The following is a 23,081-nucleotide window of genomic DNA, read 5'->3' on the forward strand; positions in this document are numbered from 1 at the left end:
CTCTAGCGATCGCGAAAGCAAACTACGTTAGCAGCTTGCGTAGACGACTCGAAAATTGCGACGGAGGATCCACGCCGGTTAGCCAGCATCATCCTTCGTAAATGAAAGTTTCGAAGTTCGTTACTGGAACGCTATTAATCATCCGGGGGAGCTGCGGGAGACTAATTAATGCAATTAAGGGTAGTCTGGCGCGGATATTACGTTGTCGTTACCTCGTTCAACTTAAAACTATAAAGACTCCGGCAACCTCCGGCTGGAAAACCTGTCGTTTATCGTAATTGACCCCCACCTCGATACCATTACGGTGGTATCGCGTCGCAAGCAATTATCAGAGTCGACGTCCGTTATCTCGCCACTTACACGCCTATTTTCTTTAAGTTTCCTTCAGTTTTTAGTAGCTGCTTGAGCATAGTCGTTGGCTTTCTGTCTGCCTCGTAGGCGGTAGCCTTAAAGAGCTGTCCATAGGTGCGGGGGGCAAGAAGAATCGTCAGAAGGAACGACGCTTGATGAAGGGCTTCAACATCGGACCACAGCCGAGCGGGAGCGGAAGTCTGCCGCCGGTAGACGAGTTCATAGCGTCCCTCCAAGAAGCTCAGAACGAGAACTCCCACGACGTGTTCGGCTCGACTCTGAGCGGCATATTCGCATCCGGGACCACCCCCAAACGAAGCTCCCACCACACGAGCACGAACAGCGTGCCCGGGCTGGGTACCAGGCGACAGGGGCGCGGGATCAGGGGATCCTCCAGCAAAAAACGATGGGAGAACATCATCGAGGCGGCCAAGGCTGGCAGAGTCTCCAGGCTAATTGGTAAGTTCGTCGAAAGAGCGTCAAACTAAAATTAATAATCAAAGTTGTATCATCGAAATGCAAAGTTACGTCCGAAGTTTACGTGGCCGTAATATTTCACTTTGAAGAAAGATCGTCGTGTTTTTAAATCGCTGATCACGTCCGCGCGCGAATGCGCCGGCTGGACGACGAATATTAAGAAGCCGTTGCTCTCGCTTTCTTAGGTAGATCTCGTTCGGAGGACTCCGTGTACTCGCCCACGTTCGAGGACGGTGGTTCAAGGTCGGAGGGTTCCACGGACTCAAAGTCCTCGCTGGAGACACCCGGCCATGAAATCCAGCCCCACCATTCCCATCACTCGCATCATCACGAGGCTCATCACGTGTTCGCTCATGGTCTGGGTGCTTTGGCGGCGCTACGGAAGAAACGGAAGAAATTCTCGGCCTCCAGATCGTCGACCCCGGCCACGAGGAGCACCAACGGCTCGAATCCGTTGAATCCGATCGCGTCCGCGTTCATCTCCAGGGTGTCGAGGAAACAGCCGCTGCACAGAGCGAGCAGCGTGCCCGCCAGGGGCCCGGAACTGGGCCAGCAACCGATCCCCCCCAGGAGGCACGAGGGCACGCAGAGTCAACAGCCCAGCATCGACACCCCGGAAGGCGCGAGCGTGAACGAGCAACCTGGTGAGTTCTAAATAAAGTAATCGAGCTAGCTGACCGACCCTCCTGCCTCGGGTGCGAATCGCTTTTAGATCATGGACGGTGGTGGTTTCTAGAAACTAGAAACTTTGGGTCGAATGCAAACGCGCTTAGTTCCGTTGAACGCCAGCCTTTGCTAGCCGACCTTTGACCGGGCGTTTACGGTAGCTAAACAGAGATTCGTTTGTGTCTGTTTAGCGGTGGTAACAGCCGTTCCACTGACACCGTCGACGACCGAGGAGAGCATGATCGCCAGCGGGTCTATCTCGGTGACCATGAAGAGAAACGGTTCGGCGACGCAGCTGCAGCGTCTGCAGGGCATCGAGCTGATATCGGGTCACGACGTGTCGGGCGGATGGCTCTGAGACGACCCCTCGGTCGCCAGGGTGCGACGCGTCAGCTAGCAAAGTGGACGAACTTGGAGAGTTTCGTTTCGTTTCCGTCAGCCGCGATGGCTGGGACGACGACATCGATCGAAACGGGATCACGGAGAGATCGCGTCGTCGTCGTCGGCATACGCACAATGATGCCTTTCTCGCGACGACACCGAGACTAAACAGACACTGTATCGCCTAACGTATAAGTGAATCTCGCGAACAACGCCCCCGTTCGTCGACCCATCGGTCAGCCCTCTTCCCTTCAATCGAGAGTCCCCGGGACATTGGTAATCGCGCGAATAACCCGGAACTCGCGAGATTTTAGGCATTCGTGACACAGCATCGTTCAGTATTTACCATTGAGGCTTCCGGGTACGAGTCGTATCCTTGCGGAGAAGTTGTACCAATCTGTCTTTTGACCTCTGACGGAACAATCTCCCCGTAAGGAAGAAGATTTCCTAGCCGACTTTTCGCGAGAAAACGTCGTTCGTCGAACGATTTCGTACCGCGAAGGGATCGACGAGATCGGACGAAACTGTTTCGCCGTAGAAACCATTTCATCCGTCTCCGTGTCACCCTAAAACGCCGTACTGCTACTACTACAACTACTGCCAGAACGGAAGGGGCAAATGGGTTGACGGTAACTAGCCTAGTCAGCACACTAGTCAGACGATCTCGTACGAAAGAGAGAAACGACGTTTACAGTCGAGGAGACGATCAACTGGCCGCTCAAGATCACGTCCCATCCTGTGAATCCTGATCCAATCACCACTGGAGACCTACTCTTTATTTCCTTTGATAGCGTTCGCACGGAGTAGCTGGTTGCAAAATTTCTAGTGGACACCAAACAACAAAATATCCTTATAGGTTTTCCATCGAGAGACGAGCGACAGAATGATGGGGATGTACTCCGCCTCGAAAGCTTGAACGACCAGTTGATTTTGATCGGACCAGAGTCATAGTGGCGCGTTAAATTGTAAGGACAATGATTATTACTAATAAAAGATCGGGGAGTATTGTTATAATCGTTTTAGCGGTATCACGTTCGCGTCGAATTTATCGGAATAGCTTCAGGAAGCTGGTCTACTGAAGTCCGGAGCTTTTCTATCGTCCCTCGAATCCAACTGGGGATTTCTTACTTTTTTATTTTGACTGTTCAACGAAATCTAGTCAGACGCCTAACGAAACGTTTTATGCTCGTTAACGGAACCAATTTCGTTTTTAGTGTCGCGTTGGGGCCTCGATTATCCGAACTCTTTTCGAACACGTCTCGGTGACAGGATTGCCCCGATTCGTTCGAGCAACCGAGGTTCCATCGTGTTTATCGAATGGAAGGAAAAGATAGGAAGTTCTCGCACTTGAAAATTAGGGCAATAGTCCTACCGGTCGATATTCGTTTCCAAACGGAATCGCCAATGGTGGGAAGGACAATTGCCTTGGACTTTCAAGAAACTTCTACACGGTGGAGCTTCCGAAAAAAAACTTCTTTATCGCGTATTCTAACGGACTTCGTTCGTCGCGTTCATGGAGATTTTTCCCTTAGTCGTTCACGTAGCAGGAAAGACGAGGTAAAAGTGTCACGACCAAAGAAGGGGCCGTAGCGTAGTCGAGTAGAGGCCTAACAGAGACGAAGATCCGTACTACTTCCTAGATATTACGTGTACGTATGATAATAATAAATACTATTAATGTTAACGTGCTGTCAGGGCCGCGAGGCAACGCGCCGAGAAAATCCTGATCGTCGTTCTTCGCGAACCTGACAGACCTTACGTCTAGTAACTGTACCGCCTACGTGTATTATTTATGAGATTATTATTGTAAATGTAAAGATAGATGTCCACTTGGCAAAAAGTTGTAGTGAATGTTATATTGTGAGCGGTTATTGTTGTAAAAAAAAAAGATAAAAAATGGGAGAATCAGACGAAGAGGGAAAAGATGAACAAAGAAAAAAAAAATGGAAAAACGACTCAACAAACGCAAAACGGAACCAACTGTTTTATTAATAACGAAATAATCGAACAAAAATAGATCGTATCCTTTGAACACGAGTAGTAGTCGTACAAATTTAGCGACATTTTTTCACGAGATCGAAATTAATATCGTTTCCGACAGCGCAGCATCCGTCTTGGAGATCTTGAATTATCACGAAACCATAAGTGTATTTGATAAAGCTATACGAGTTTTGTACAATCATCGGAGTACGAATCGATAGAAGAGGATTAAACAAATGTTTAAGAAAGAGATTAGAATCGAAAAGAACGATCCTGATTGTTTGTACAAATAGTTCAATCAAACTTCGAATACTGTACACGTTTCTCCGTAGCTACAGAGGTATGTTAACGTTCTCGATCGCGGAACCATCGCTTGGTACGATTTGTTAACGATCGGAAAACCGAACGCAATAAGGCAGATTAATTCCAAAAAGATCAATCTCGAATTATGTTTGCCCATAGCAGCCGTGTGTATTTGGATAATTCGACCGAGAGTAGGACGATCACGAATGACCATTAATAAAATACCATTTATTCTGATACATCGGTTTATTTCATACCCAGCATCTTGTAGAAAAATTAAATCTAAAATTTGTCTCGGTTTTTCAACTGGTTACTGTACGATACTCGTTCGAAGGTAAATGTATTCTTTTATATTCGTCGCGAATTCGCGTTTACAGCGTGTGCTACTCGCACGGTGCGAGTTGACATCGTGTACGACGTTGCAACTTCTTGGGGCAGGGTTTCCCTCCGTTCTGTGCTTCTTGCTGAAAGTACAGATTCGATTAATTGATTATTAAAGAACGCTCGATCATCTGCGAACGATTTTCAGAACGTCTCACCATGATTGTACGATAACTGGTGACACGACCTGTGCCACAAGTGACGCTACAGGATGACCAAGGCGTCCATTTTGTCACGACGCAGTTCACAGACGCTGGGGGCTGAAACGATTGCTGAGGACTAGTCGAGTTCAGGGGCTCCCCAGTAAGAATCGCGCGGACCTGTGCAAAATATAATATAATAAGATAACTTTGACGACTGATGCGACTAGCCACGATGCCGACGAGAAGTTTACTCACGATACCACACGTGTTGGTGCACTCTTCCGCGGTTAAGAAATTGTTTCTGTTACCACGACAGCCACCGTAGCCGAAAGGTACGCACATCAGCTTCTGTGGAACGAACGCCCACCTTTGGAAGTATCCTCTGCAGGGCCCAGGATCTGTTTCCTCCATACAAACCACTACAAAATAAAATTATAATAATACGTCGACATACCGGAATCAGAAACAGAGGACAGAGAAACACCTTTCGCAGTTGCCATGTCGAAGGTGCAGTCAGCCTGTTCCAAACACGGCCGTTGCTGCAACAGTTCCATCTTGGACGAACATTTCTGTTGCTCGGATGGATCGACCATCAGGAGTCTGGTCCTCAACTTCACTCCCTTTCCGCAGGAAGCACTGCACGGTGACCAATAGGACCAGTCGGTGACCTTAGAAAGAAATAGAAAGCTCGGAAGACTTTCCTAATTTTCGTCTTTGTCGAAGAATTGAGCGAGGTACGTTGAAACGAGTAAAATCGAAGATTGCCGCTCGTATGCGAGGTACAGAGAAACTCCGTTAGAACATACCTTGCACGTAGGGTCAATTTGTTCCTCCAAGTCGGGCGAGCAAGGTGGCTCCATACACTTTTCTTTCTCCATGACAGATACGTGAGGACACTTTTTATGACCCATTCGGTCCGTGAACTTTCTCGTTCTCAACTTCATCCCGACTCCACACGTTGAGGAGCACTCGGACCACGCGGACCATTCCGTGGTGGCGCAGAAAGCATTGTTTGCGGCGAGCAAGAAGTCGCCCACTTCCGGTTCCTCCTCCCCTCTGAAGTCACATTTGGGAAATGTACTATCTTTCGTAAATTCGACGGGTTTAATGCACGACGAGTCAAAGACGAACCTAGTTAGATATACTCACGGGCATTCCGGAATCGCTGAGACGCACATCTCCTTCGACACCAGCTGTCTGTTGCAGTTGAACATGGCGGCCTTTTCGGGCATCAAGTAGGCCCTGGTACGCATTCTGAGCCCTTTGCCGCAAGTTACCGAGCAAGTCGACCACGGCGTGTAGGGCGAAGTCCGACACTCAGCTTCGTTCGAAAGGAAAAGAAACATACACGTTCTCCTTATTCTGAATTTTTACTAATCCTCCGTGAAGTTACGACACAAAAAGGTATCGCAAAAGCAGAGGTACATGATACAATTACTACTACATCGGTACTAGACGTCGAAGAGCTATCGATTGGGAGCAAAGATATTCGTACGTCTGGAGGTGTCCTCCGTGTTCTCGGCGACCTCGAGTTGCGTGACCTGCTGCTGAAGAGTCTCCTCGTCGCAGTTCTTCGGTACTATCTTCTCCCTGTTCAAGTAGAGCCTGGCCAAAGGCAGCATAGGTTTCCCGGTCGGGTCGTAGAAGGGCGATCTAGGGTCCTCGGGGTACAAGGTCGTGATAGGCTTCATCTTCTCCCGCGGTTTCGTTTCGGAGTTGGGCGACATGTAGGTGATTCCGTTGTCGGTGCCCGCGTCCCATGGGTACAGATCAATTATCTCGCTTTTCGTCCAGGTGCAGTCCTTTCTGCAGAGATTTAGCTTACTGACGCCCACCACCCAGTCAGGCGACGGTCCCAGCATGGAGGCCACGGACAACATGGGGTGCTTCTTGTCCACCCTACGAAGACAAAAAGCTCTCAAGGTGGAACGAGTATCGTCGAAGATACGTACGAGCAGACAGAAGACGTAAAACCATATTTTGCATTTGTAGAAACTTATATTTTCGCCTTGTACGAGGGTCTACAGGTTCTAATGTGTTAATGGAAACAGAGGAGCGTTACCTGAAGCTGGTGGTTGTGTTGGTGTTTACGTTCGGGTACCAAAGGCCGGCGGACTTGATCAGTGTCCTCAATTTATTCGAATTAGCTCTGAGCTCGTTCTCCACCCCCGATATCGAGCCCCACTCGGCCAATTGCCGGAAGCCATCAGTGGCTACGTGGTCTTTGCCCCAAAAGGAGAAGCTCGGTTCGTGGGACGCGCCGATCACGTCGCTCAAATGGGTCAACCAGGCCGAGAACGGGAAATCCTTTGGGTGGGTCACGTTCGACCAGATTCCCTCCATAGTTAACTGAGGCGAACAGGTACGTTAAAAAGTCGCTAGATTACCCGGAATGATACTCGAGAAAATATACTTCTACAGGTTATCTACATCCTCCTTCAGGAGCCATAATATCTCGCTACCTTCGTACCAACGAACATAATAATTTCACTTGTTTCGAGCAGAGCAGACTTTTTTTTAAGGAGTAACGAAATACTCACCGAGTATTTGGCCTCGTCGCAGGCGCAACACTTGTCGACGTCGAGGATCTCCACCTCCTGAGGTCCCATCTCGCAGAAGGTCTTCGTGAGACCGCCGTCCTCGGCGTACCATCGTACGTTATTCTCCAGAACCATGGCCGTAAAGATAACGCATCCTGATCCGGACGGCGGTGCCCTCCACATCACTTGGACCTACGCCAGCGGTAAGAAACGTTTTACGGACTCGTTGCAGGAAATCCGCGGGCTCTAGCCACGATAACGTCAGGGAATCAAACACCATCGAGCTCTGGCCGGCTGCCAGCGGCAGAGAATTTATCTTAGCGATCGACCTTCGCGAGTTTCCACGCGTCGGATACGTCGGGCTCAGATTCGACTTTGAAACGAAAAAGGGGAACAAAAGTATCCGTCGACGAACGTGTTTACCTCCGATTTGGGGAGACCGGAGGCCTCGGAGATGGTGTTAACGCAGTCCTCGTTGAAGGTGGTCAGAGAGTCCGGGAATAGCTGGAAGTATCCTACTCGAGCGGCGGGATTATTCGGAGAGTGTTGCGAGTGCACCGAAAGCGTGAAACGCGTGAATTGTTGCAGCCTCTCGTGAGTCCTCGACCCTGAAACCAACGAGAAAATGCACGTTTTTCCCCGTCGAGCGTGCAATCGACGAACGCTCGTATTTAAATTTGGCGAACGCACTCTAAACACGGAACGAGCGACGTTACCTTGCAAACTGATCGTGTATACGGCATTCGGAATGTATCTGTCTGTCTCTCCGCTAACAAGGATCTTGTAGCCGCCATCGCCCACGGTCCTCTTGGCGGAAGTTTGTTCCGCGGTCGGTCGCATGGGGCATCCGGCCTGAACCGCGACGGCCAGACACGCTGTCACGGCCAGGAACAACATGGCGTAGCCTGAAACGATCCACGGTCCCGGTCAAACTATTTAGTTCAACGTAGAGAAGACATTTTTAACTTTATTCGCTATCTACGATTTCTTTTATAAATAAAATTGATGGGTTTAGTAATTCGTCTAATAAATATACTAGAATACTAGATCGATCATAGAATGATTGAAATTCTGTAGTCGTAGGATAAGTAATGGCTCTTAACTTTTGTCGTAAAATAAGTGTACAGTAGAATAATTATATAAAAATCACGGTTCCTGTTGTTGGTAGTTCGAATTTACGTTTCCACGATCGCGAGGGAAATCGAAAGTCTCGAGTCGGAGCCGCGCTTCCTGAACGAACGCTTCCGTCGGTCCAGTTTCAGCGATCCGGTTCCCTTCGCGGCGGATAAGAGAAGTTTCTCCGGTGGTTGGTTCTCGATCGAACGAGGCGAACTGCTTGCGACACGCGCCTCGTCTTTCGCGTTTCTTTGGAACATGACGTAAGGGACAAAGTTACGAGACGCGCGCCGATGTAACTGGCTGTGACGAGCATCGAGAAACTCCGACGCGTTACGATTAACTGTTTATTAAGGTTGTTGTATATGGAACGGCCTATTTTTCCGTCTCGAAGTTTTCCTTTACAATTTTCAAATGAGTGCGTGTCGCGCGAATCGACTGATAAATGATCGTGCAATATTTAAGAAAACCAGTTCGAGATAGTTTAGCTGCCGCGAGAAAACAGGGATGACTCGCACATGTTTATAATATTTTTCGCAATTTTACTTGGCTGCAATTTGTGGATTACTAGTAAGAATTGTGAAAAGAGGGTCAATCGCTCAAATTGCTCGAACGGTGAGAAGATGTCACCGCGCGATGCACTGCATCCTAGAAGGATAAGGTGAAATCGGTTCTCTCCAAAACCGGAAACGCGCAAACAGTTGTTTAAAATTAGTGTCACGCGATAGACGGTTCAGTGTACGGTGAACCAGGAACTCGAATAGAACATCAAAGTTCGTATTCAACAACGAATCATGGAGGTAGCTGCATCCTGAGCTGCAAGCTATATCATTTAAACTATCGATATTATTATGGACCAGATATTTGTCTTGAAGTAAATTTCGATCTGACGTTTACAATCGCTCCTACAACCTTCAGATTAAAATTTCAAGAAATAATTAACGAAGAAAGATATCGAATGTAAAATATTGTTCTACAAATATTGAGTCTTTCGACTACGAACATTATCGAGAAGATGCAAAATGCATACTTATCGCAAGATTATGCGCACAATGGAGATATCGTGTATCCTGGGTAGGGTCGCGACAACAGGAGAAAGGAATCTAATCGGAGAGATAGGCGCATCCTTCCGGAGTATCGTCGGGAACAATAAAAAAATGATGAGTGACTAATATCCGAGCAGAACTAGAGATGCGTCGGATTACGCGTAAGCGTGTATAGCAAGTGGGTCGGGAGTTCGAACCGGCTTTCGAGATCGCCGCACTCGGCATGTAGGTGTAGGTTTCTAGAACACCGATGTCGGAGGCGATCGTTTGAAACAGGGACGCACAAGATAGCGACGGGAAACACCAGAAATCACGCGGATCAAAATCGAATCGTACGAGATAAAAGAAATCTCGACGAGAAACCATAATCGACGGACTCGAGATAACGCTTGCATCGTGAAGGAACGCTCGTAGAGAGTGAAACCAAAGCAACCGTGGCATTTCGACGGAAGCTTAACGGTGATTGACTTCATTAAGAGCGTCGTAAAACGATAGCAGGAAGATATACCGACTATTAAAATCTAATTCCCCGTTTCAGCCTTGGTATAGTTTTCGTTTGAGGAATAGAATTTTATCCACGAATAACGGTATCTTGACAATTTTTACTTGCTATCTATTTCTATTGATAGAAACTTTTGTGAACCACTTACGAATCGTGCTCGAACTATGCTCTCGAACGGACACGAGCGTCAACCTTCGGTTCAAGATAAATATCGATAAGGCGAGGCGAAGTTAGGCTCTCGCCACGATCGATCGAGCGTTCCCGAGCCGCGAAAAGAAAGCGATTTGCAGCTAGCGCGTTTCGTACTTGTGTCTCCCTTCGTGACCCCGTGATTTCACGGCCCTGACTGACAGTTCTTGACTATGGCGAACTGTTATCCGGGAATCGGTGAATCGATTGCATCCACGATCCTCGCGACGTTAGCCAATTCGCAGACGAATCGGATCGGGAAAGATAGAAGCGTGCGATTAACTTTTTTACGAACACCACGAGCTCATCGTTCAAGGAACGACGATTATGCAATTGTAGGCAGCTCGAGGCTTGTACGGAGAAAAAAATGATCCGTCTCGGGATCAAGGGGAATGTGGTAGCACGAGTAAGTAAAATATAGACAGTTCCGAAGGCTGGCTGATACGGTCCGTAATTCCTTCCACGATCGCTTCGCGGAGCAAACTTTATTTCCGAGCGGCGAACGCAAATTTCAGATTCGTTCGTAAATTAGAATCCATTGACAGAGTTTTCAAACCCAGACTAAAAGTGAATTTAGATCACGGATGAACCTTAAATCTGCATCCGGTATTCGGAAATAGGATTTCCCTGACTCTGTCTATCTCCCACAGAATTCTTTTAGGCTGTTACTCGTTAAATAAAATTTTAATGAACAAAATAAACCATCACGGCTGAACATCGAACAGGGTGAAACGAAACGTCGGAGAACTTGGATTAATAGACGCGTCGAATGTCTGAATTGGTAGCCGCCTTCGATGATCCTTCGTTCGAGCTTTATTACCGTTCTTGGAGCGTTTTTCTTGAAACTGTGATCGAACTGCACTGTTTTCATCCGCACCACACCTTGACACCGAACTTCGAAGCTCACTTTAGTGGAAATTTGATCGAAATCGCGCGATGTCCCCGTCAATTCTAACGCGCGAAGTGGCGGAACGAAGCGGGATGCAGCTTCTTTTATGACGCTCGCCCTTTCACGCGCGCTCGCGACTCCACCGCTTCGGGGTGTTTCGCTCGCGGCCAAATTCGAAGCGGTTTACATTTCACTGGAAGTCGATTACTTAATAATGCGAGGGCAAAAATCGCCAGATACGCTGACGGGACGATCTTTCGCAACGAACTGGCTCGCAGCTTCTTCGAAACTCTACACTTCACGTGCTTTATCACTGAGCTGAAACTCCCTTGTTACAACCAAAGAATTACGTTAACGACTGTAAGATCATTTACACTGGGAACACGATTACGCCTCCGAAACTCTCGTCAAGCATTCCGAGGGCACCACCATGACTTCCACTAATTAATTCATTGAATCGACTTAAGAACTCTGGAGCCAGAGTCGGTCAAATTTTAACTGCGCCTAAGGCAAGGCTTGCTGGGTCGAACGAATCCACTAACAGTCCTATGAAACGCTAAATTTTAGTTTTAGCTGATTATACAAATTGTCTACTTCTGAACGAATTAAATATGTGTTTACCGATAGACTCCCTTAATGTCTCCAAATAAAAATTGCAAGAAAACCGAAACGTCCTAGAAGGAATCTCGACCCGTATCTGATCAGACCTTTTAGTCAGCTTTCGTAAAACCTGCGACTGACCAAAAATTACTCGACACTTTCAACGTTCTACTTACCCGTTGTACCGCATTCCCCATAACTCGCGATCGTTCTTTCTCCCTACGAAACGAGCGTATAGTCCTCGAAAAGGCCAAGTTCCTATCAAAGTTCTCCGACCGATTGTTTCTGTTTTCAAATATCATTCTGTGGACGTACCTCGAAAAACGCTGGCGAAATAAGCGAGAAGGAGTCCTTCCTGTGAAATCGACCAATGAAAAATCTCTCTGGGGTCAATTAACGAGCGGCAAGGTGGTTATTAAACGATCGTCGAGATAGATAAAATTGGTCGCATCGCACACCGGTGCACGGCACTGCACGCGACACTCGGCGTCACGATCGCGTCGATTTCTTTCGCACTGACTGTCCCACGAGTCGAAATCGCGACGAGTGCACCAGTGTCGGGATGTTGAGTAAGACGAGAGAACGATCGTGCACGACTAAACCAGATGACGAACCGGACGGACGGCCAGTAAAGCAGATCAGGAAAGTTTGCCTCGACGATTCGAAAAACGCCCGTCGTCCCAACACTTTCCCGCCTCGCATGTTTCCAACGAACGCGACATTATACCGGTTCCTCGGATTTATTACGCCTAGTCGATACCAACGCTCGCCCTAGAACTATCCTCGACCCACAGCCAGGCGAATTATATTCGCGATTAACGAATAAAAATTTTAGATTCATGCGGAATATCGACGTAGGGATGTTCAAAATAAAAAATTAAAAATTCAGAGTCTTCTTAGCAATTATTTAGAGTGTTACTGATAAAATTGCTTCGATCCGTATTTACAACGATCGAGGATCGTAAAAAGGAAGTCATCTGAGAATTTGTTTCTAACAGAAGCGTGCAACGAAACGGTTAGAGCGCAACGGCGTGAATTTTATTTTGCTCGAACTAGATACGTACGTCCTATGTCAAGTTACCCGGCACCGCTCGGAAATTATTATCTCGAGTCACGAGGTCAGCTTCAGGTCATCGTGTTTGCCTGGCAGCGACGACGTCTTTCAGATAACGCGCATACGATAAACACCCGCGTTCGCGTTTACCGAAGCTTTCGTTTCACAACTGAAAATCAATATCTAGAACACAACCCCTCCATTGCTAGTCCACAAATTTATGCAATTTTATGGGCACCATAGTTGGGACAAAAGTCAAACGAATGCTCGAAACCGTTTCTCCAATTTCGTTCGCCAGGATCAACTTGAGCGATGGATTATTTTATTCCCACTGAAATTCTACCACGCACGTAAAATCGATCTTATGAGTACTCGTACCTGGTGTGTTTTGCGATAAATTTTATAAACGGGCACGTACAGAAAGATTACTCGGGAAAAGCAGTCTTATAATAGCGAAGTAGAAGACGTACAATTTTGTTTTTCAGCTTTGGTAAGTCATTATAAGCCCGAGACATTGCTGACCGCGGAAAGTCGTAGATAAGCCGACGCTGAGTCGGTGTAATTAAAGGAAATGGAGGGGATAATTTGTAACAATACTTGTTACAACACGAACAACTTTACTAGTACTATCTGAACACTCGATCATCCTTCGATAACAGTTAAATGCCGACAGTGCGCGCGATATGAATCACTCAAGTTTTTCCGAATGACTGGATCGTGGAATGAGTCAAGGCATTCAAAAATACACAAATTAAATTTTCACTCGCGATATACAGGGTGTTCGATCATCCCTAGGAAAAATTTTAATACAGGATTCTAGAGGCCAAAATAAGACGAAAATCAAGAATACCAATTTGTCGATGGAGGCTTCGTTAAAAAGTTACTAACAATTAAACTAAAAAAAAAAATTATTTTCGGTTGCAGGGGTTAATTACAATCATTTTTGGTGAATAGACATACCCCCGGAATCTTGCGCATTTTCGAGAAAAAAATTCAATACGGTCCGAACTTTTTAAACGTTAATAACTGTTTAACGAAGCCTTCATCAACAAATTGGTATTCTTGATTTTCATCTTATTTTGACCTCTAGAAGCCTCCATTAAAATATTTCTCAGTGGATAAGATCCCTTTATTTCGAATCTCCGATCGAGATCCGTAGATAAAAACGGAATGTTAATTTTTTATGCAGACAACTGTTTTATCAGGCGAATCGAGCCGTTGTACCGCGTCGGTATGAATTCGTCGCAGATTCGCAGGGCAGAATTATAGTTCTGGGGGCCCCGGTGGCTGGAAAACGATGTCTCCAATTTAAATTAGACGATTTAATATAGCTTGAAAATTCGTACTAAACGATCGACAAGAGGCAAATGTTCGATAACCATCCTTTTCATCGAAAAATAATTAAACTCTTGGGATTTCGAAAAGTGCAAATACACCAGCAGGTTGCGCATGCGTGGAATTATCGAGCGTCGTAGCGCCAACTCGACAGTCGAGGAGGAGACTCGTCGGGACCCGGTGACTCTCCAATCGGCGAAGCGCGAACTCGACGAGTTTTCGAGGCGCGAACCGTGACGTCGAGTATCATAAACGTTTAGGACGACGCACGTCACTATGGCAGTCAGATAAAGTCACCTCGCTGGATCCTCGGTGCATAAACATCCGAATCGTGACGCAATCTCCAGAGAAAGGAAGAGAGGGACAGAGTAAAATGCCGGTCGGCCGCGGAGGGATTTCGCGATGACCCGTCTTTGTCTCGGTTCCATCGTCGCGTCTTTCGTTGTCCTCGCCCTGCCGTGATTCTCCGCGACCGTGTGCAGTGCTAGTGCGTGGTAGGCTGTGGCGACGACAAGTGGGACCGTCCAGGAGACGCCGGCGTTCACCACGTCGAGGAGGAGCCTGATCGTTCAGCCGAGCATGGCTAACTTGGCGGGTAGCTCGACCGCGGGCCTCACCCGGCCGCCGACCATGCTCGAGCAGCTTCTCGAGGAGATCAACTTCCAGAGGACCAAGGAACTCCGGCAGATGCTCAAGGATGGTTCGTAACATTCTATTTAAACACTGAGAGGAACAAACGAACCGTCCGTTTCGAATTAATAGCTAGTTGAAAAGGAGTAATAGTAACCGCGACTCTAGCAAGGGCTTAAGCATGATTAAGCCCGTCTTGCGCGTTTGGGGGAGTCGCGAGGGTGCTCGAATAAGGGGTGTGTTCCTGGGGGGACTGGTGCTTTTGTTTGGGATATGCAGGGGTTTGCAGCGAGGGTGATTCGACGATCGATGAGTCGAGGGGAAAACGAGCCACGATCGCGTATCCGTGTACGATGTTTCCGCTTTGTTTTGGCAAATTATTTCTTGGCCGTTCAGACGGAGTAACGTCACGACTGGAGTTGTTTTTCTTACCAGCTGACGGGAATGTCGATTTCGTTTGACGACACGCGCGATTTACCGATTCGATGGAATACGTTTGCATGCATTTACATATATTTCGGTCTGCTGTCGCGAGGTTCAAGACGAGAAACGTATCGGAGCAATGGTTTCGCAGTTAATCCGTCCATCGACACCTTCGCGCACCGTTTAAGCCTTTTGTCCTCTGTCTCGATTTTCCACTGCAGTATATTTCCATCGAGTATCGGAGAACTCGAATACCTGCCGGTCCATCGACCATGAAGTCACCTATTACTCGTTTCCTTTCGTTTGCACGCGTTACGAGAAACAAAACATTCGTATCTGGCGTTGATTACGTAGTCGGAATCTGATTTTAGTTCGCATATTAATAACGAGACGCGTTCGTGGGAATGCTGGACCAATTACTTGAAACGCCTCGTTCTATAAACACAATATGACGTAACCCTGTGTCGCCAGACAATTAAGTACACGCTGCGCGCATGATTCAATATCAATAGCGTTTTTTAAGCCGTGAGTCCCCTATGCGGTCGACGAGGAAAGGCTTCTGCGTTGCGGGAAACACTTTGTAATATTTATTTGTAATCAAACCTTTTGATAAAATGAGAACACGATGTTTTAGAATTTACTCGCGACGAATTAATAAATGCGTTTCGCGTTTCGGACAAAAGATCGAGGATAGGTCACGCCGGCGATAGGAATTGCAATTAAGTCGGACTTGGCAGAATATTGTTATCGATTATCGACTGCCTTCTGCGCGATATCGTCGTGTCCCTCCCTGGAGAAATTTTGTTTTGCTCGATCGAAGATAACGCGGAACCGATGGCGATCGAAACTACCGTAACGATCTTTCCTCGCGTGAATCGAAGGCTCTTATTTTTACCAGCGACCTTCGCGTCTCTGACGCATCCAATATGTTTTTTCACGCGCGCGTATTTTTAACGACGTTCTCTGTCACGCTGCGTTAGAGTAATGTAAATTCGCGTGGTGCGTAGCCCTTTGTTCGACGCAATAATAAAGCCCATAGACAAATCGAAAGAAAGGGTAATCTATGGCGGACATCGTCGAAACGTTTTCGCAGACTCCGGTTTCGTGGTGCTCCAAGGTACCACCTACTGGACGGACCTGTTCGTCCGGCATTTCCTTTTCCAAGCGGAGCACACGATCGACGGCGACGATCTGCTCTTCTTCGTCCGCAAGAAGCACGTGAAAACCTCGTCGAGGTACTTGCCAAAGTTCGAGACCGAGGTGGACGTTTTCCGCAAGGACAGCAAGAAACTGCCGATCGGTGATCCCGACATCGACTGGGAGGAAACCGTGTACCTGAATCTGGTCGTACATCAGTTCGACTACACGCTCACGTTGGCGATCTGCACAAGAACGAGCCCCAAGGAATTGCAAGTGAGGCGCGAACTAGTTTCTTAGCGATAACAACCCTCGAGCGGAGAAAAGTGTTTCAAATTCAAAGTTTATTTATTTACTGGCGAAAAATTTCCTTCTCGGACGTTTCAGGTTTTACGAAGACACTCGCAGAAGGTGTACGCGAGTCCTAGCCGACGTCGGATGGACGCCAAGGGTGACCTCGAAGAGATGACCTACCCGCACATATGCTTCATGGTGGACAATTTCGACGAAGTTTTCTGTGATATTCTAGTGAGGGACGGCGAGATGGTATGCGTGGAGTTGGTCGCGTCCGACAGAGAGGGCGCGATCCAGGGTGTAATTTTCCTCGGTTCTATCAGATACGACGCGCTCAAGAAAGTATACGACACGAGGGTACGTTTTTGCACTCCCAGCTGCGCTTGAAGCCGCGTGCCCCGCGTCTCTTTTAACGCTTTAACGCCCGCCTTTTTTAACCAACGCTCGATCCTGGATTAATTCTCTGGAATTAACCCCTTCCCGTAGCATTTAGCTCGACGAAATCAGACTGATGCTAAACTGCTTTGTAACAGAGATTATAAAATCGAGTCAGACTCGATAAAGTACGGGAAGGGGTTAACTACGGTATCGGCTTGAAAGAAAATTTGTTTTCAAAGCGATCTTCTATCCGATAAAAATTGCTAATTTACTAATACTATTAAAGTACTAATGCACGTTTAGAGTAAAACATGAGTCGAGGGCTACCAGCTTCTAACGATGAAAAGACGTAGTTCCGTAGAATGAAACAAGGGGTTGCTGCTCGTATTGGGTCAGACGTTTCGGTCAGCCTTCGCGACCCGCGGAGAATGCGAGTTGCGCAAAATGTAATCTGATTAATGATCAACGATGATGCTTATCGTGAAATCGAAACGCGGTCGCTCCGTAATCATTAATCAGATTACATTTCGCTCTACTTCAGGTTCCATACTCAAATTAAATTTGTGCAATCGATGTTCGTAAATGTATCGTCGATCTGCTCGTGTCACGACTGCATCCGGTGCTAAAAAGCATCAAGTGGCTCGAGTGCCTACGTTCCGAGCCACGTTTCGCACGCTTTGGGAGCGCGGCTTCAAACCGTCGAGTGTCTCGCTGAAACGTAATACCGCCGCTTCGATTTTTCAGTCTAGCTTGAGTACCAAAATGGCGCAACGCATGACCTTCGGCCTGTTTTCCGGCGCGGCCTCGCAGAGAATAGAGTTCGTCCGAATGAAAGGACCCCATGGTACGATATACAAAGTGTCCCGACGCTGCGTTTATTCTTTCGTTCGATTGCAATTCCTCGTTTATTCGTCACGATTAAAAGACATCACGTTTGCACACACGTTTTCGAATCGAGAGAGCATGCTCGCCAAATTCTCTGTAATTTTCCCTCAACGTCTCAGCTTCAATTTTCAAAAACATCAGAATCTTTTACACGATCTCGATCGTTATTCACCGCGCGTCGCTTCCTTGCACCATCGATCATCGTTTCTCTTTCAGGAAAAGGACACGCTGAGATGGCTGTGACGAAGCCCAAGGGTTCAGGGGCGGAGACGCCTACCTCGGAGCCAGGGTACTGCGCCACGGATTCCCTCTGGGACGCCGACTGGGACGACGCCGAGGAGCTGTTCATGTATCGTCATCAACGAAGGTTGTCCGATCCCAGCGCCAACTTGAACAATTTCGTTCGCGGGGGCTGGAAAACGAAGCCAGACACGGCATCGATGAAGGCCAGGTCGGAGAACGAGGGTCTGGACTCGATGGCGAACGGCCTGAGCGAGATCGAGGCAGGGGACGTTCGAGATGGTAACTACGAGTTCTTGACCCACGCGGAACGATCGTCGAACGATCGAACGTCGACGGGAACCGGAAGTTGCGAAACAAATACGACACTCTACATTCTTATACCCTATCTTCCTCTTTTTTTCTCTGCCTGCGGCCCTCAGGAGCGATTGTGCATGCTGTTGTGTTACGTATCTGTGTTTTTTGCACATCTATCTCACCTCGATAGCTTAGACGTCCCTTTTGAGAACAATTTCTTTACACCCAAGTCACATCTTATCGCGGTATAAAACTATTTAACGTTACTTTCTGTTTTGTTTCCGTGACTCAGAGGCACCCAGAATATATCTTTTCTAGTTCGAGTTACTTTTCAAGGAGGTTCTTTCTTTGCAATTCTCTCTTTCCGCCGCGAAGCCTCGGATCGGTCGGGAAGGAGCAAGCGGGATCGCACGCTTGGGCTCCTTCGGGACCGGTCGTCGCTACGAGCGAAAATTGGACGGTAATTACGAAACGAAGGAAAACGTAAACGAGCAAAAATTTGCGAAAAGAAAAGATGCATAGACACGTCGTGAAACACGTCGAGGAGATACAAGCTAGAGCCACCACCACCAACACCGCCACGCGCGAACTCCCCTCTTCCGATACGTTTGTCACGAAAATGGACGATCGAGTAAAGAACGAAACGACAGACAAAGTACCAAAAACGAAACGAAAGAAACGGAAGCGAGACGAAGAAACGCGTAGCCTTATCTCTAATCAGTGGCACGTGCCATGCCGGCTCTTTCCTTTGTAGCCGACCTACAGGATAGCAGCTGGGGCGGCCGGGGCTCACCGGGAAATCACAGAAGTCCTCGTGCCAGACGACGAAGATCCCCTCATCCTGGCAGGCAGCAACGTCCGAATCAAAAGCAACGTAACTCGTGGGAACCGGCCGGAAACGAGAACTCGCCGAACCGCAAGGAGGCCTATCACGAAACACACGGTGAGCGTGCTCTCCTGCGCGTTCGAGACGCTCGTTCTTTGTCTTCCGCTTCTTTCGATCATTCCATCGAGTCTCCGTCGATCGCTCTAAATCGAATCTCCCCGACAACCAGGCCAACGATTAATTCCACTCTATTCGCGTTAAAGTTGTCAGAGGATATCTCTACGGGCCTTGAGTTTACCACGATCTTATCCGTAACGATCCGCATAATTATTCGAACCCGTGGTGTGCGATTGAAATGGTCTCCAAGAGTATCAGAGGGAGAAGTCGTTCGATCGAGGCGACAGGTCGATGGTCGGAGACGACGAAGCGCGAACACGCAGACAGTGGAACAGGTTGTTTCGTGGTAGGTCTCCAGAACCACCATCGTCACAACCATATCGAGGTCGGTAGCGAGATACTCGTGCCGGCGGCGCCCTGCCTGACGGACGACAACGTCAGACGGAAGCTGGACGCGGGCGCCATTATGGTCCACGGGAAGGAGGAGCTGCCGCTGGGATACGAGGAGGAGGAACAGGACAATAACCGTAAACGCAGACCGTACAGCACCGGGAACATCATCAATCAGGAGAGGATGAACAACATGGAGAACGAGGAGGAGCATCGACAGCTGAGCGACGACGAAGTGTTCAGGTCGAGGCGGCCGGACGGACGTCAGCGTTTACGATCGGCCGGATCCGATCAGGAGGAGTACTACATCGGCAGGAACAAGAACAAAAACGACGAGACGATCAAAGATAAAAACGCGAACGCCCGTATCACGCGCGGAAACCTGACTACTCACAGGCACAGCGCCACTCTGCCGAGGAGAAGACGAAGACGCGCGCTTTCCGGAAGCTTCGCGAGCAACCCACTCCCTCCTCACCGAGTCACACCAGACGGCACAGCCATCTACTATTGGTGCGAGCTCCCGCGCCGCCCCGGCTCACAGGGTAAATTCTTCTTCCACCCTGCCACATCCGACACTTCCACCCACAACGCGATCACCCGTACAGATGTCCGACTCTTCCGACGGCCCGTTCACTAGGGGTGCGCGGACACCCACGAGACTCGCGAACAAATCCGAGAAATCGACGAATCCGTAGCGAAGAGGCCTCCGGCCGATCGCGTCGCTTTCTTGGCTGTCCTCGAGTTTCGAGGCCACCCGCGCACGCCTCCACCCTCCTTTTACCGCAGTAGCGTTCGCAAACCTAATTTTCATCTGTGAAAATTGGTAGAAACTGTGAGCATTCTGATTTTTTAAACGACGTTAACACTTTGTCGACCGCTAGCCGATTAATCGATTACTTTGATTTTAAGCGGCAGATAAAGCGTTAATGAAATAGACCTCGGGGGTGCAAAAGTGAACGAATCGACGCGGAACGAGCTGTAAACGATGGCTTTCTTGCGTCTGAAGATCGTAAATACGACTCATTGAAATATACATTGTTCATATTAATGCATAACTGCGTAGTGAACCATAACGCTATACACCCTTTCAGAAAAGGCGTGTGTTTGACCTTATTTCCGAGTTCTTAATTAGCATAAATTAGATGCATCGTGCCTAGCCTTCGTGTGAACATTACGCGAACGCTAGTTTGCAAATACTACTTGGTAGTATTCTGCGAATGCACTGATGCAAATTGGACCATGCTTTGGACTTCCAAATATTTCCGTAATTCGAAAACAGGGTCATACGGTTCGTTTCCTTGTACAGAATACCCCCAAAAGTATCCCTCGGAACGAAAAGAAAGTTTTACATTTTTTGTCGAAGATCACGTAAGACAGCGATCGTTTATCGGGCAGCCTGTACAATACCAAGAAAACCAACAATCATTTTGTCCATTGTACTCCATCCGTGAATGTTCGTAGTTGTTAGAAAGGTAAATACGTGTCTCCGTTCGTACGACCATGCTCAGCCTATGACTGTGTTTATGAGGATGGTGAAATTACATTGGCAATGGGAGTGCGATCGTCTCCGAGACAATCAATCGTCGAATATCATTGGAACCGATCGTGACGGTGTATCGTAGTGCTGGTGGTGGTTTGCGACAATACCAATTAAATGCTGCAATCTATTTCTATGCTTTCTGTAATCTAACTAACGTCATCGTAAGAAAAAAAGAAAAAAGAAACAGAATGTTTAAACCGTCTACTCCGCGAGTTTCACCACCGGTATAAACATAGTCATTCACAATGATGATCAAGCTACAATATACAAGGTGTTTCAAGAATATCTGTAAATACATACTTGATCTACATACTAAAATAAGTAAAAATCGTCGTTCGAACGTGCGTCCTGTATCTCCTTGTAGAACATTTTAATTATTTTAGCGCGTAGATTCGACACACCGAGTATTTGCATATATTTACGAAACATCCTGTGTATCCGCCGAAACGAAAGACCGACAACGAAAGTAAGAAATCGATAGAACGTAGAATCCATCATTTTTAACAGTCTCGTCCTTCCATTCTGCTCTATAGTATGTTCGATGAAAAAACGCTTGGAGCAAATAGAAAGTACGCGTCGTAGAGCAGAGTGTAAAAGCTCGTCGAATCCTCTTCGGATAAAAAACGGAACGCTAGTGCATCCCTTGTTTGTGTTTACCTGTTCTGCGCACCCGTAGCTAATGTGTATTGCTCTGTCACTTCGACGTACGTGTTGCGCCTTGTCATCGATAAGTTTCGGTCGTGCAGCGTCGCTTGTATCGAATTTGGAATTCGCCACGAGTCACCATTCGATTCGACACCAATCGAGATTCATTGTCCTGCTTAATCGGTCGACGCGAATCATTCCAGGATCTTAATTCTAGGTCGAGCCTCGGACCGATCCTAGGTTATTAGTAATAGTCGGTTCGTTGTCTGTCATCAGAGCTGGACGACGGCGCTTACAACCCGTTGTGGACGATGAGAGGATTCACCCAGACCTTCCACTTGTGGAAAGAGACCAGGCGAGCCCAATCCGTTCCCCTGAACGCGTTTCTCACGTACATTACGTTGCCCTGGTGGAGCATTGCCAAAGGTACGAGACCGGCGGCCTGTCGATCGGTTGTCGCGAATAGAAAAATTGTTACGTAAAAGGCAGCTAACGCGTTAAAAGACGGCGTTACGTCGCAGCAAGTCGCTGCTCGCGATCAGAGGGTCGGGCAAAATATCTCGAACGAATCGTAAACGCGGAGGTATTCCACCCGGGTCGACTGGTCCTGGACAGTTTCTAATCCTTACGCAATGTATGTTAGTTAAAACAACGGAGTCGTGAGAAACGAAATTAGCCTGCGACGAACAGCTGTTGCGTAACGCCTTTCCATCGACCAATTTATTCGCGAACGGAACCGACAAGCCGATTAATCACGATTTCCCTCCTTTTGCAGATATCCTTGATCATCGAGAAGGACCTATTCTAACGTTTTAACCAACACGAAGTACTAATACGGTTTCTACGGAAAGTTCCCCCTTTTCTCATTTCATTTCCCACTTTGTACTTTTTTGGGCAGAAAACTGTGGTCCAACAAAATCGAAGATATGTATAGATTAAGAAATAAACGAGATACTATTTACAATCCCTCGCCGGGTCAGTTTCCATCGTCGCGTTTCTTTTTATCCTGACATTCCGAAACCTCAGCGTGCGCATATAAAAATGATTCGGAAGGAAATCCACTTCTGTCGTGCTACAGAATTATCTATGAGCAACGTTCTACTAGCAGTTCTACGATTAGTAGTTCTACGACCAGTAAATCTACGATTTCGCGGTCCTTCATTTTCGAGATTCTATTTCCTCGTACATTTGCCCCTTCGTCAAATTGTCACACGATTAGGGTAGACCTAACAAGATCTACGCTATAATTTTCTCGATGTGTAATAGAAACATTTGTGTACGATCGTGTAAGGTAGGTTGATTTCTCAATAATAATATTGTTTATTT

At 47.5% G+C, this 23,081-nt stretch overlaps 3 protein-coding genes across 11 annotated transcripts in view; 2 read left to right on the forward strand and 1 right to left on the reverse strand.

The window, feature by feature from the left end:
- Positions 1-4,234, forward strand: part of Trpgamma (Transient receptor potential cation channel gamma) — a 79,899-nt gene extending 75,665 nt beyond the window's left edge. For 4 of the 5 annotated variants that reach the window (XM_076763080.1, XM_076763079.1, XM_076763083.1 and 1 more), the window contains 3 exons: positions 439-810; positions 1,014-1,472; positions 1,686-4,234. In XM_076763080.1, the coding sequence (XP_076619195.1) occupies positions 439-810; positions 1,014-1,472; positions 1,686-1,852 (998 nt within the window). In that variant the 3' untranslated portion in view covers positions 1,853-4,234. The remainder of the gene's footprint in view (positions 1-438; positions 811-1,013; positions 1,473-1,685) is intronic. The other variant, XM_076763081.1, reaches the window with a different exon arrangement.
- Positions 4,235-4,520: 286 nt separating this feature from the next.
- On the reverse strand, positions 4,521-13,147 carry Fat-spondin (extracellular matrix protein f-spondin). The gene is made up of 12 exons (XM_076763084.1): positions 12,997-13,147; positions 7,939-8,127; positions 7,646-7,830; positions 7,223-7,414; positions 6,745-7,031; positions 6,178-6,581; positions 5,832-6,003; positions 5,489-5,738; positions 5,167-5,350; positions 4,938-5,101; positions 4,698-4,859; positions 4,521-4,622 (listed from the first exon to the last, which is right to left on the reverse strand). Exons 2-12 carry the CDS (start codon positions 8,117-8,119, stop codon positions 4,542-4,544), a joined length of 2,262 nt encoding a protein of 753 aa, XP_076619199.1. The 5' UTR covers positions 8,120-8,127; positions 12,997-13,147; the 3' UTR covers positions 4,521-4,541.
- Positions 13,148-13,996: 849 nt separating this feature from the next.
- On the forward strand, positions 13,997-22,719 carry LOC143341030 (uncharacterized protein KIAA0930 homolog). Of its 5 annotated transcripts, XM_076763537.1 has the most exons (9): positions 14,008-14,653; positions 16,100-16,419; positions 16,531-16,794; positions 17,560-17,659; positions 17,917-18,222; positions 18,992-19,180; positions 19,531-20,112; positions 22,032-22,181; positions 22,531-22,719. In XM_076763537.1, the coding sequence occupies exons 1-9, from the start codon at positions 14,533-14,535 to the stop codon at positions 22,569-22,571; spliced, it is 2,073 nt and encodes a 690-aa protein (XP_076619652.1). In that variant the 5' UTR covers positions 14,008-14,532; the 3' UTR covers positions 22,572-22,719. The 5 variants fall into 5 exon arrangements, with proteins under 5 accessions (XP_076619654.1, XP_076619656.1, XP_076619653.1 ...); XM_076763539.1 differs by lacking the exon at positions 19,531-20,112 and having other exon boundaries at positions 13,997-14,653; XM_076763538.1 differs by lacking the exon at positions 18,992-19,180 and having other exon boundaries at positions 14,006-14,653.
- The last annotated feature ends 362 nt before the right edge of the window (positions 22,720-23,081 follow it).

This window comes from Colletes latitarsis, chromosome 4 (genome assembly GCF_051014445.1).
Source record: "Colletes latitarsis isolate SP2378_abdomen chromosome 4, iyColLati1, whole genome shotgun sequence".
In the NCBI taxonomy this organism is placed as follows: Eukaryota; Metazoa; Arthropoda; class Insecta; order Hymenoptera; family Colletidae; genus Colletes; species Colletes latitarsis.